General features: G+C 36.4%; 1 protein-coding gene across 2 annotated transcripts in view; it reads right to left on the minus strand.

The window, feature by feature from the left end:
• The window catches only part of LUZP2 (leucine zipper protein 2), a 148,200-nt gene that overhangs the window by 80,511 nt on the left and 52,669 nt on the right, over positions 1-15,020 (minus strand). For both annotated transcript variants that reach the window (XM_066551669.1, XM_066551668.1), the window contains exons 2-3: positions 4,912-5,029; positions 2,774-2,844 (exon numbers count right to left, since the gene is read on the minus strand). In XM_066551669.1, coding sequence (XP_066407766.1) covers positions 2,774-2,844; positions 4,912-5,029 — 189 coding nt within the window. The remainder of the gene's footprint in view (positions 1-2,773; positions 2,845-4,911; positions 5,030-15,020) is intronic.

The raw sequence follows: 15,020 nt of genomic DNA on the forward strand, positions 1-15,020 counted from the left end.
AGTAGGCACTGTTTATATCTGCTGAATGGCCTGCTGTGCAAAACATCTGCCAGTGCATAATTTCTAACAAAAATGATTGGCACCAAAACAGTGAGGAAAGTAGGCAAGTGAAAATCCACTGACATCGAGAAATACTCTTATCAATAAGGACTAGTTTATATCTACCTTAAAATAAACAAATAAATCATGCTCTGATAAAATTCAACCTCATATGGCACTTTCTAGGGACAAGCAACAAAAAATCCAGTAGAAGATTCTGGCATAAAAAGAAAAGAGAACAGGAGAAGTGCTTGGATTGGGCTTCATTTCAATCAATTGAAAACCCTTTGCATTACTGATTCAGTCAGAGATTTTGTCCAAATTGTGAGAGTTTTCTACCCACAGCATGTGGCACACTTTGTAGATGTAGCAAAGAGGTAAAATGACATATTTCATGACAGCTGTAGAGCTTTTGGAGGATTGCTGCTTTCATGGATAAACTCTCAATGAAGATCAAGCCAAAGCTGGACTTATAGACAGTAACATATAATATTTTAGCCCTGTGAAAACTAAACTGAATGAGAACCACATAATTTTAAAAGAACTTGCTACCTGCTGGATCATCTCTTTTTTACCTGATAACCCCTACTATTTTCAGCAATTTTGGCAACACTAGCACAGAAGAGATTTAACTGAAAAAGTGATTGAGCAGCATGAAAACAGTATACCATCAGCACTAACAGATGCCATCATTTCACAGTGTTGATGATACACAGATAGAATAAAACTGGGGACATCATAGTAAGTGACCAAGCTTTACTTGCAACTTGGGAATTATTGAAGAATTTGCACAAAAGGAATTTTAAAAAAAACTATTTTGAAGTCAGCAGAACATTTACTTATAAAAGCTGAAATTCTAGTACTCTAAACTTTACTGTATCATCCAGCATTGTAGAATATAATTAAAGTCACACTCAGACCAAGTTTGCAGCTCATGTTTGTTCAAAGAAAGATCATAACAATAATACTAGGATATATTTTGAATTTTGGCTTCGATGCAATAGATTTAAGCATAATACTTACCACTTCTCTTCATTTACTGCAGATAAAAGGAAGCCTGAGGACCCTGGCAAATAAACTGTGACTTTTCCCTAGTGAAATTCTATGAGAAAGATTCCCTGGCACATTTTTAATACCTCTTTCATATGTTCAACTTTTACACCTCTCTGGAAATTAAATCTAGTAAGTCTGTAAACTGCTGGCAACAATAGCAGCCCCAAAGCATTTCCTTGCAGTATACTGTAAAAACTTTTCATTTCCTGAATGATGGAGTGGGCTGCTCAGCAGTAGATTGCACTGATCCACTTTTTATTTCTGGGAACTGCTCTTGTGCAGTACACTCAATGTCTGGATGCCTTAGAAACAAAAGTCAACATGTATTTTTGGATGGAACTTGAGAGACTGCAAGTGGTGATTTACAGAGGAGATTAGGAAGAATATTTGAAATATGTAATAAAATTTTCTTTTAGCAGACTCAATTTTCCCACCTGCAACTAAGATCTATTTACTAAACAGTCCATTAATACTTTTATTCAATTCATGTCTCAATTTCATAAAGGAAAGCTGCACAACAATCAAACAACCACAAAACTGCATTCATGTATGATGAAGGATTTTGTCTGTGCCAAGGACAGCTATGATGCTGAGATGTACACCTTCAGTCACATCAAAGCCACCTGAGTATCTAAATAGGACAATAGGACTAAATTCTTTCCTTTATAATTTAATATATTTGTCTGGAATACCTGAAACATTGCTATGTATCACAGTAAAAATAAGAAATTCTACTGGTATTGTATTGCAGACCTTATATATTGGATATTTAAGAGATGAAGGTAATTTTCTCACAAGGTTTCTATGTAGCAATGCAATTCCATATGTACTTCCATGTGTACTTCTACAGTGAATGTAGAGGTAAGACAGCCATGGAATTTAATTATTGCATTTTTAACAATGAAGGAAGTATGAACTCAATAATTTTTCTTACTAAACATTTTTCCTAGGGAGAAATACGAAGTGTAGATGCACTCATTAAATACTATTTTTCCAGCAAAAGTGGTCACTGTATTAGTTATGTTTTCTGGTTACTAAAATTGTATTGATGTTGCTATTTGCTGGGCTGAATTTTAAGAATTAAGAGACACAGAATGATGAGAGTTACTCACAATGAAGCTCTAGGGAAACTGAAACTAAGGACCAGTCTGGGAACTTGCATTCCCAGCCATGGGAACTAATTTTTTAAGTGCTCAATGAATAATTTGAAATTAATACTTCTTTCTCTTTCTAACTCCATTCATCACAAATATCCAGTGATGTATTCCTGTTTGCACATGGACTAGCGATTCTGAGTGTCTACACACTCAAACATTTAATTAAGAGGTTTGAAAAAGTCATCATCTCCAAACTTAGGGATTTAGACACTTTAGTAATTTAATTTTCTAAAAATCCTGAATTTATTTTTTAAGGAATACTTCATGACTAAATCTTCCTTTAAAATTCAAAATGCTTTTCATCACAGATATTTCACCATACATTTTCCTATCATATGTCCAGTATCAGCAAATCCGTAATTTGTTTCAAAAAGAGTACTTCCTGCCTTTATTTTACTGTTACAATTAGCAGACTCTGGAATACAGCAGTGTTTATCTAGATAGTAAAAGGAAAGGTGGAATTTGCTAGTCTGACAGCTTTTAGACAGGAAATGGAAGGAGAGGGAAGGAAGTGAGGCTCTTACCTTTGGTTTTGGCCCAGTTCCAGAAGTTTCTGTACATCACTTTTGGTTGATGCTTCATCATTTTTTAAAGACTAATAGGAACAAAAAAAAAAAAACTGTATTAAAGAGATTCTTTTTATTAATAATCTGTGAAAATATTTAGCCCTCATTCATAAAACGGTCCTGGTGAATTGCAGACATTACCACTTAAGAAAATTGGAAGAATACTCTGATTTTTCTTTACTGTAGCTCAAACATAGTTAACTGTACACAGCTGTGTATTTTTCAAATACTAAATGAGAGATAAATACAATAAGCAGATTTAGAAACAGACAAATGACCAAAAGCATTAGAATTTTATGACCAAGTAAGTGTGTATATGCAGAAGATAATACTAGAGCTTTTTGCCCACATGAAGATCTCTGTAGTGTTGAGTCTAAAATATTTCACAGTGTAATTTTGCTGAATACTACCTTCAACTGTGCTACATTCTAAAATAAGTTTGCTTCAAGGAGATAAAAAGTAAGTTTACTCTAAAAAGTAAGAAAAAGCCTACAATAATGGTGATAAAGCGCTCAAAAAAAACCCCAAATTAAACCCACCTCTCAAACCAAAAACCCCAAAGATCAAAGGGTTGAATAATTAAAACCAGAGAAGTCTGGAACATAAGAAAATATAAGATAATACTATAATACAGCACACCCACTAGTATTCTCCTGCGAACAGATAGAGCGCTTCTTCTCCTTTTATGTTTCCCAGCTAGCTTTCATCAATGAAGACACAGACGTATTGTCAGAAAAATAATTTCCTTTAAAATGGCATGAAATACAGAGACCAATTTCAATTGATAATAGTCCAAATGTTTTCACCAGACCAACAGACTCTACTGGGAAAAAACAGGGGCTCCCTCAGCTGAATATCTGGACCTCAAATCCAGGAAAGCATTTTCAATCTAGTTTTTCCTCTGAGGAGCTGATGTGACTTCAGAGTTATTTTACTGCCCTTTCAGCCTAACCATGGCATCCAGAAGTTAAAAATGAAGAGAAGCCTCAGCTCTCACCGCAGGCTGATCTAGCACAGTTTGTCAGCTGAACTTGTAAAGCAATGCCCTGCAGTAAATCCAGCCAGACTGTCTAGATGGCATGTCAGAGAGGTAAACTGAGCAACTAAATTAAGTTGAGTGTATGGAATTCAGCCTGCAACAGAAAAGGCCATCATTTGCAGTAGCTGCCAGTACAAATGAGAGTCAAGGGGCCAGCTGGAAATATAATTGGGATGGTAGAAGATTACATAGTTTAGTTACGATATTAAAATTAGTTAAGAAACTAAGTTAGCTAGCAAAGATCACGTAGCTTAGTTAAAGAGTAACAAATATATTAAGAAAGAGAAGCTAGAAGTGACAAGGATAGATGAAGCAACTGTGAAGAAGCAGAGACCATAGAAATACCTTGCTTCAAGAATAATCAAACAGTTCAGAGAGGCTTGGACCATGACCAGGAAGTCAAAAGGTCCTGCTAAGTGGCTATAGGTAAAGACTTCACCATGAGGAAGATGGCTTTCTTCCTCCCATAGACCCACTCCGCTATTTCAAAATCCCACCGACCCAATTAAGGGAGTATAATTGAGCAGCCACAATGGATATTCAGCTGATTATAATACAAAGTAGGCAGGTAATGATTATGTATTATGTGTCCTTAGAAAGCACTTGGATATGTAAAACCTTTTCTGTACAAATAGAGGGCAGGAGTCTGCAACTCCTTGCACATGTGTTTGGGAATTATTCCACATGTGTCCAGCACTGCAATAAAATACCCTTCTTTTAAGCTTTAATTAGTTGAAGAGTTGTCTGTCCATGCTTCAAATGTGTGTCAGCTCCATTAATACTGCATATTTCAGGTCCTTCCCTTCATTTTAGTATGTTCTATTTTCATATTTTCTTTATTTTTATTGAGTTGACAAAGGCCCCAACACATTAGGATGAAATTTTCCATGAAACCATCAGGTTTATGTTAAGTGGAAGATCAACAAAATAAACAAAATAGTAATTATCCACATATTTAATGATTTTTAAAAAGAAACATTTTTTGTAATTAAAAGTCACCAATAAGAAAATGTTGAGGTAAGTAAGTTATCTTACAGAAACTGAAATGGAGTCTAACCTGAAGGTTTACTTTAATTCCCTGAAGTTCTTTAGAAGTCTTTAACAGTTGATGAAGTATGTTGCTTCTCTCCTTAAAGACTTCTTTCAGCTGTCTTTCCAGTTCTTCATAGTCCTGTCTAACACAAAGAATAAAAGCGTGAGAAAATTTCAAAACATTTGTCAATGCAACTTTAAACATATCTTTCTTCATCCAAATTTAATTAATTCAAACACCCTGTACAGATTTCAAGGGGACTATGTCCCCTTGCTCACCTATAGAACTTAATTTTTCCTAATCTAGATGAATAGATGTTTTATGCATTGAAATGATGTCCTGATTCTGAGTGAGCAAATTACCAGATTGAAACACTGCAAATGATGGATTGTCTGTGGTGAACAGGAGACATAAAGGAATGTATTTAGCATGAGTGACAGTGTGAGATTTTTCTTACCTTAAATCATATACCCTACAAGAAAGAAAACTTTGAAAGCATGAAGTTTTGAGACATCAGTAAGGACAGTTCAGATCTATTATAACTTGGTAAATGAAACACAGGACTCCTTTAACACAAGTGCCTCAGTATCAAGTATAGATTAATAAAAGTTAGGTGTCACTGGCTGTGCTAGATCGCAACCACCTCTGCAAAACAAGAAGCCAAGCCCCAGGTGATAAGCACATGGTGGATGCTAAGCCCAATGCTCACTGTTCTTAGAGAAAAACAAAAAACAGGTGGGCTAGGATGATAAGGGAAAGGAATGTGAGCTAATGGGTTTGGCTAACTGCTTTTTCTGCAGGACAAGGGCTTAACCTGCATGCACTAAGTGATACAGAAGAACACTTACTAGCTGCCATTTTTATGAATAACAGAAGAGCTGCCACAAAGCACAGAAAAGTGTAATAAAAGAATAAGAACATAATTTCACACAATGTCAGATGAAGTATAACTCATACAGCAATACAGTGTGTAATACAATCAAGCATTAGCAAAATAGGTGTGATGAATGTATTAGATAAGAATAGCGTGCCATGTTTGTAACTTAAGATAAGAAAACCACAAGTTATAGAATATTGTATTTGTAGGGACCCTCGTGGCAGGGAGGAATGATGAATCTGACTCCATGTTCTCAGAAGGCTAATTTATTACTTTATGGTACTATATTATATTAAAGAATACTGTACTATACTATACTAAAGAATACAGAAAGGATACTTACAGAAGGCTAAAAAGATAATAATGAAAACTCAAGACTCTCTCCAGAGTCCTGACACAGCTTGGCCCTGATTGGCCAATGAGTGAAAACAACTCACAGCAGAATCCAATGAAACAATCACCTGTGGGTAAACAAACTCCAAACACATTCCACATATGAGCAAAACAGAGAAGAAGCAAATGAGATAAGAATTGTTTTCCTTTTTCTCTGAGGCTTCTCAGCTTCCCAGAAGAAAAATCCTGGGCAAAGGGATTTTTCAGAGAATGTGAATGCCGCAATAGACTTCAACCCCTTAAGATTGTAACTTTTAGATACACAAACAAACAAGGTGGATGCCAAACTTGTAAACAAATAAATAACCACTGTAAGATGAACATGGCAGAGATACACGTGGAGGTGTGGTGTTAACCATAATGCCTATATAACTTAGGTCAAAGCTACAAGGTGCTTATACAACCTGAGTAATAAGACATCAATATAACCTGATATCAATATAACCTGAATCATAGCTTTTTATACTTATATAGTCTGATACAAACTTTCTATACAATGTAATGGTTAGTATATGGTTCTATACAATAAAATGGTTAGTATATGGTTAACTACTTGCTTAATGCTAAATAGACAAAAAAAAAAAAAAGAAAAAACCCCACACTAGATGGACAGTTTGAGAGATAGGCAAGTACATTACTAATGAGAAACTGACAAATGTAAAGCCAATAAGCCACAAAACAAAGAATTTAGGCCGGTTAGGATCAGACAGACCAAGGAACACTGTAACTGCACATGCTCTGAAGACAAAGTTGAAAAGTTCAGAGGTGAAGAAGATTTTGGAAGCCTTCTTCAAAGACCCCCGATGACCCCTGAAGTGGGGAGGCACAAATGCAGCACAAAAGAACCATCTAATAACCATGAGATCATTCCATATAAATTAGTTCTGGCATGTATCTGATGATATAGTGACACAATAACACTAAGCAATACCCTATAAATACACCACAGCACTTGGCAAAGGTGAGTGAGTCAGGTGGAGATATCCCCCTCACCACCAGCGCTGCAATGAACAAACACCTGCTCTACAGACATCACTCTACGGGGATTCATTTCCAGCCTATATTTCAGGAATCAGCCCCCTGCATGCCACATGCTCCCACTGACCAGGCCCATAAAGGTGTGATTTACTTTTCAGATCCTTGCTGTGAAGTAGAATTCTTTGAATCATAAAGTTTACCTCATTCTATAATTTCTTCTCACTTAAATCTTTCAGTATAAACTAGAACTGACAGACATGCTCAGTGGAATCAAACTTAGTTATTAATTAATGGATGAGTAAAAACATTCTACCCTTTTCAAAATGGAACTTTTACTTGGAACTAAACCTTTTATTTTAAAGTTTTTATAAAATCCCCAATGAAATAAATCCAATTCATACTGCTTGAGGTTAAATGAAATACAGATCCAGCTCTCATATTCCATTTCAGAAAAACAGGTAAACTTTACAATTAATGCTAATGCCACATACTTTTTAAAATTAAATTACTGTTTTGAGAAAGACCAAACAGTGAATTAAAACACCTTTTCCTTTTCCAACCTAATTTTTTTTTCATGCAGTACTTCTAGTTCTAAAAAGGGGGGGGGATATCAAATTTGCAACAAAAAAGTTGTATTTTACTAGAAGATTTAAGACCTTGTGGTTAACACGCATGGACTTTGAATACACACTTTAGCAGAGAAACTTAGGAAAGCTAATTAAATGTTTTATCTAATATCAGTACTATCTACTTTAGCAAACGATAAACTCACAAAATATGAGAGACACGAAAAAATAAAATTATTCTATATTAAATGATACTTTAAGTAACTAGAAATGATGACAGTGACTTGACTTTCCTCATAAAATAACTAGATAACTGGATGTTATCAAAACATAAGTTCAAAGCCAGCTGAATGGAGTTTTGAGCATCTTGGCCTAGTGGAAGGTTTCCCTAGCCATTGCAGGGGATTGGAATTGAAATTCCCTTCTAATCCAAACATTCTATGATCCTATGATCAAAAGTAAGTTAGCTCTAATAGAGGTCATGCAGCAAAACTCACATGGGTTTACAGGAAAATCTATATGCCAAAATCATGGATCTTCCAAATTTAGCATTATTTAGACTTCTAGTTTCTTTTTTGGTTCAATTTTTTTCCATCAAATTGTACAAAAGAAAATATATTAATCAAAATCATCTAGTGCTAGAATACATGATAAATATAAGCATTCTCATAATTACCTGCAATATATAAAAAATATTCTGTGTAATACAGGAATACCTACAGGGCTTTTTTTTGTTTCCATGCAAGCTACATATGATTCTAAAGAAAGTATCATTGTAATAGAGCTGCCTTTCCTCAGCAGTAACATTATGTGCAGTCAGCCTGACAAGTTTCAGAGAATACCACCAGTTTCATTTGCCATAAACAGAGGTCAAGGAGGAATTTACTCCTGCTAAAGTGATGAGGTAGTTTCAATAAGGTCATCACTTCCATTCCTTTATAAGTAACAGAAAAAAATGTGTTAGTTCTGATGGTCTCTTTTTGCTCATGATATGTTGGGCTTTTTTTTCTTTTTAATTACATGCTGGTGGTATCATTGTGTTTTAGCAATCATTTTGAAGTAGTATCCTCAGTCCCCTAAACATGTTTGAGCATTTAATGGTCATCTCTCCATCCCAGGTTGCCCCATGGGTATTCAGTTGGCACATGTTTTGCCCTATTGCCTGATAATTAGCAATTTGCATAAACTAGGAGATTTTCAGAATTTAAAAATTTAATTTAATTATGCTTGCACTTCTCTTTCCCTTCATATTATCGTCTATGACACACTGTGCAGAAAGGCAGAGACAAAAAGCTAACAAACAATTTACCACGGTGAGTCACAAATCAAATCAAACCCTCATAACTGTTTGTAAGGACTTAAAGAGCACAGCTGCCTGTCTCAAACACTGTAAAGAAGGAACTTGCCATGAGGAAAGCCACCACAGCAGAAACTTCAGATAAGCACAGAAGTGAGGAATTCCTTCCAAACATATGGATAGGTGTGTTGAGACTTTCTCCTTCTTCAAGTTGTCCTTCAGCAGGCACTGTGCCTACAGCAAAGAATATTCACTGTATTCATACGGCTCTAATATGGGATGGACATCTTCTGAAAAGGAAATGCCTAAATTCTTTACAACTACTCAAATACAGACTGATAAATACGGACTTATCCTCTGCATGTAGAGCTGATTTTTCACACAAGTTCTACAGGATTTAGCGTTTAAATTTAGCACATCAACTCATTCTTCTCCTAAATTTACCCTTTTCAGTTCTGATACTCTTTATCATTTATGTCCATTATACTACCTTTGGTCTGATTTTCCACTGCCCATCTAAAACTTTTGACTAAGACCTCAGTGCTACCACCCTTAAATACAGCACTGTTAATACTGTCTCCTCAGATAACATCTATTACAATAGAGTCAGGTTATCATTTCTGTTACACTTTGTTGTATAATTTGATCCAGTAGCTGCTTTGGAACTTAACATTTAATTTTATGGACATTACTATATTTTGATGGACTACTACATTTAATAAAAAGGGAAACCTAACAACGTCATGAAATCTACAGAAAATTATAGCAAATCTCTTTCACTCCAAACTGCTATCTCAGTTGATATCAAGCTGAAAAATTTCTACTTTACTTGACAGAACTGTCAATGAGTATCCCCTGAAAGTCTATTTCAATGTTTAATTACTTAGTTCAGTAAAGTTCACTGACAATACAATTCTAATCAATACTGCTTTCAGCATAATTTACATGAGGCAAGTTTGGAGTAACAAAATGTAGACCAACTAGTGAATATAAATTATGAGGAACAGACAAGGGAAACAAGACAACCGGCAATTTAAAAAACCTGTTCCCTTGTGAAACATTAAAGACAAATGCTGAAAAAAAAGGATAAATTTTAAAGAACAAGAAATGCAAAACAAATGAAAAGGGTATAAAAGCAAAATTATTTCTCTAACACTTGCCAAATATTGAAAACTTATATAAGAGGTATATAATCCTCTCAGATTAAATGACAGGAAGTTATTCAGAAATGGCTCTATGCAGAAAACATTGCAATCTAGCATAGTATCTGCTTTGTGTCTCTCCTTTCAACAGATGACATACAGAGCTATGTGTATTAATTCAACAATTCTTGATCCTGTTAAATGGCTCTTTCTGTTTCCTTCCAAAATGTACTGAAATGAAAGTTTATAAAAAGTGATGAGTAATAAGTAACAGTTGCTCTTCCCATTTGACCAGGCATTAAAAACATATTGAATTTTCTCTTTAAAGAAATTAAAGACTTCTCTTTGAAGTTTGTCTTCATACAATTAAGCTTAATAACATTTCATTGTCTAATAAAAACTGATTGTGATATTTATAGCTTGATGAATCATCAGTAATGTATCTGAAGAAACAGAATAACATGTGAATGTACAGACTCTGATGGATAACATGATAGATCAGCCAAAAAGGCATGCTTTCCTTTTTTATATAAGGTTTAAGTATGTGTTCTCTTCTGGATATAAAATTTTATGTTTATAATAGTCATTTTAGGTTAATAGGAATGATACTTATTAATCGCCATTTCATCCATCCATTTGGAAACTTATCTTACTGGTGTGTAGGAATTTGGTGAGATTTAGATCAATTCTTAATTAAATCTTTGGTGGTTTTCACTTAATGTTTGTATTTTGAAAACCACTGGAGATCTATGACAAAGCATTCAGGCAAATTGCCTCCTTCTTTCTACCAGGGTTCTCACTGTATTTAGGCTCCCATCCAGTGCCTAAAGCACTTAAAACCATTATTTTTTGTTGTTGTTTGATTTTCATCTATCATTTCAGTATCTGAGTTCAGTAGCTGCAATTTTTGTTGATCTGCAGACCATACCAATGCTTATCACATAAGGTTCCTGTTTAAATCCTCATGTTTGCCAGGGCTCACAAAACTCAGTTATTCAACTCTTGATCAAGACAAGGTCATGATGTTCTTGTGACATGGACAAAGGACAAACCAAAAGAAAAACAACAGTTGTATGCCATACCTGCTTTTGGACACTAATTCCATAGCTACTTCATCTTTAAATGACTTGGAATAATAAATAAACATCACTACCTTCACAATTTCACCCTTTTCTGAGACTTTATGGGAACTACAGATAGATATTTTTCAAAGATACCAGTGTAATATATAATGGAGAGCATTACCAAGTGCAAATATTAATGTTTCTGTCTCTTCCCACTATAATATTTCAATTAAATTTAAAACCATCTATTTTCTAACTATACCATGATGAGAATTACATGGGAAGGGAAGAAACAGCTAAATTTACAACACAGCAAATGCAAATAAAATGCTAATCTTATCACATTTCAGTCAAATTTGTGTTTGCTGTTGAGAAAATCCTTCAGAACTGCTGAAATGCAGCTATGCTAACAAGCAGATATAAAAAGCAAATGCTGACAACAAATGCCCAGCTCACTTCCGGCAGACTTGCTTTTTCTCAGACATTAACTCTTCCTGTAACAGATGGCTCCATTGGCAGCCAGAATCTGCTATGTTTTCTGGACGGAGCTAAATGGAACTTCACTCCTCAGTTCTTATTTTTATCAGGTTCCCAGTGACATAAATGCTTCTTGAGATGCACTATGTGAACTAAACCTGCTCAGAGAATATGTAACTTACAGAACAGCTGTGTCCATATATTTATTTGGGGTTTTTGCCTTCTCCTTCCACATCTGCTTGGAATGACATTTCCATTGTTAGTTCAGTGAAAGAAAATGCTACATAACTAAATTCTTCAGCGAGACAGTGAGATGAAGTTTATTTGAAGGAATGGTACACAAACATGGCTGGAATTTACAATATGTGTAAAGATGATGGTTCAAGATATTATTTCTCCTGAGAAAAATCTTCCTTGACTCTGTATTTATCACATTTTTACTAGATTAATACTGAACCATACATAACTTCATTAAATTGTCTTTATGTACACTTTTTCTTAGCATGACTGTCACGTATTTTTCTACACTTTGCATTGGCTTTTGTGATCTTCACTTAAGTGATCTCCAAAATAACCAAATCAAAATTGAAAAGGATGGAATGTGGCATTACTGTAGCAATACTCAAGTGTTATAAATATACTCTTAAGAAATTTCCCACATTATCAGCATTTAAGTTGTCCAACACCAGTCTGCAAGTGTTACTGTAGAATTTAAACTTTTCTAAATGCCCCAGATATCAGATTCCATAATTCTATACTCATGATTAATTTTCATATATGATAATAATACATAATTTAAAAGAAAAATTCAATTCAAAAGATGTTCAGGAATTGAATTGAAATTTGAGCAACTCTAGGTGTAACTTAAAAATCCTCCTAATTCCCCGAAAGGAAATAAAAGATTCTGGAAATATTTACAGCAGCTAGTTTGCATATATTCTCATCCCTTTTAAAGCCGTTTTCCTGTGCAGTAAATGTAGAGATTTTCCTACACTAGGAAGAAAAGTAATGGTCAAACTGCATTTAAATATATGTAATGTTAAGCAACTTATTTGAATAGATTGCATCATTTATTTTGAACCTATATTCAACTTCCCTCTGATAATGGCTTAGTCTTGAGGGAGCTAAAAATGTTAATTTAAACAAAAAAACGTTAGACAACTGAGCTTTTTTTGCTGGTGTTGTGTTACAGGGCATCACATACCAAGCCCCAGGACTGACTGACAGATCTCTTAGGAAGCTGCAAGCATTTCACTGGCCAGATCCCCAGGGGGTGGGGAGTTCAGACCTGTGAGAATATCCAGAATGGGTCTTTCAAAATGCCCTTCATAAGAAAAATAAATCTCTCATGGAAAATAAATCTCTCTGTTGCCACAGGAATATCTGGAGGTGAGGTGTCCTCACCTCCTTGCCCCTCATCCCCTGCCACGTGCACCCTAACAACGCTGGACCTCGGATAACCCAGAGAGAGTCCAGGGGAAGATCCCATCCCCCAGTGTGAGACCTTGCCTTCCTGTCTGTACCTGGACGTGCAAAGTCAGACTGTGAGAAACTACATAGGCTTTAGCAAAAATTAGCTACAAATTCCCACAAAGTGAACAGTAACCAGCCTTTCAGGAGGCTGTAAAATAGACTCTCCTGTTTACTGCTACACATTCCAAGAAAGTTAGAGAACAAGTTTAACCTGTATAATTCAACAGCAATTTTAAGGGTTTATTGATTTAGCTCCCACCTAAGCTGTAGAATGGTTTTCTCAAGGGCAGTATGAGATCACTCACCAAGGACAACTCCACTCTTTTTCAGAGTGATGTGTTTTGCCTTGTAGCATCTATACTCACATATATAACTGTTGTGGTTGGACACTGGCCAAATCCCAGGCACCCACAAAAGTCATTCACTGGCTCTCTGCTGCTAGAGCTGGGCAGAGGTAAGAGGAAAAAAAAATCAATAAAGAGCCCATGAGTTCAGATAAGGAGTGGGAGAAAACACTCTAAGGGCAAAACAGGTTCAAATGTAATAGTATAAGGTAAATGAATTATTAAGAGAGTCAGAAGAGGATAATGAGAAGTAAAATAAGCCTTTAAACCTCCTTTTTTCTCCCCAAGCCCCCTCCCCCTTTCTCACTGACAGCACAGGGAGACAGGCTGTGGGGGTTTTGGTCAGTCCATCGTCTGAGATTTTCTGCTCACTCAGGGAGAGGAATCTTTCCTCTGCTGTGCCGTGGGGTTCCTCCCATGGGAGACAGCTCTCCATGAACTTCTCCAGCGTGGCTCTAATTCCATGAGCAGCAGTCCTGCCAAAACTGTTGCAAGGTGAAGTCCCTCCCACGGGCAAACAGACTTCTCAAAACTGCTGTGGCATGGGTCACTTGTCCACAGGGTGCAGTCCTCTAAGGACAGGCTGCTCTAGTCTGGGAGCAAGGGCTCTCTGTCTCTGGGAGCAGGGGCCCTCTCTCTCCACTCAGGTCTCCCACTGGATCACAGCTTTCTCCAGCATCCACCTGCTCTGGTGTGAGCACTTCTCTCACATCCCCTGTGGAGCTTATGGGCTGCAGGGAAACAACCTGCTTCACCACAGTCCTGACCACAGCCTGCAGAGGAATCTCAGCTCTCGTGCCCAGAGCACCTCCTCCCTTTCTTTTTCCACTGACCTTGGTGCTGCCATGCTATTCTCCCTCACATGTCCTCACCTCCTCCTCTTCTCCAACCAGAAGAAAAACGGCTGCTCGTAGGTACCACTGCCAACAAGTTTCACTAACCCAAAACTTTCTGTAGGATTTTGCAGTGCCAGGAGGTTGATCTCTCCTGGGTTCTGTGCTGGGCAGTCGCTTGCTGTGTTTTTGCTGTCAGCCATGCAGCCCTATTGCCACAGAGGGGGCAGAGGCGGCAGCCACAGCACTGTGGCGTTTGTGAGGGCCCCAAGACGAAGTGAGAGATGAGAATCTGACTCCATGTTCTCAGAAGGCTGATTTATTATTTTATGTACTTGTAGTATATTAAAAGAATGCTATACTAAAACTATACTAAAGAAAGAGAAAGGAGACATCAGAAGGTTTAACAAGAATGAAATAATAAAAACTCGTGACTGAATCAGAGAGTCCGACACAGCTGGTCGTGGTTGGCCATTAAGAAAAAACAATTCACATGGAACCAATCATTCACCTGCTGGTAAACAACACCCAAGCCACATTCCAAAACAGCAAACACAGGAGCAGCCATCAGATAATTATTGTTTTCATTCCTCCCTGAGGCTTCTCAGCTTCCCAGGAGAAAATCCTGGGCAAAGAGGATTTTTCAGAAAATATCATGGTGACAAAAGCACTGGAACTATTTTAACAGC

The sequence above is a fragment of the Molothrus aeneus genome, chromosome 6 (genome assembly GCF_037042795.1).
Source record: "Molothrus aeneus isolate 106 chromosome 6, BPBGC_Maene_1.0, whole genome shotgun sequence".
Classification (NCBI taxonomy): Eukaryota; Metazoa; Chordata; class Aves; order Passeriformes; family Icteridae; genus Molothrus; species Molothrus aeneus.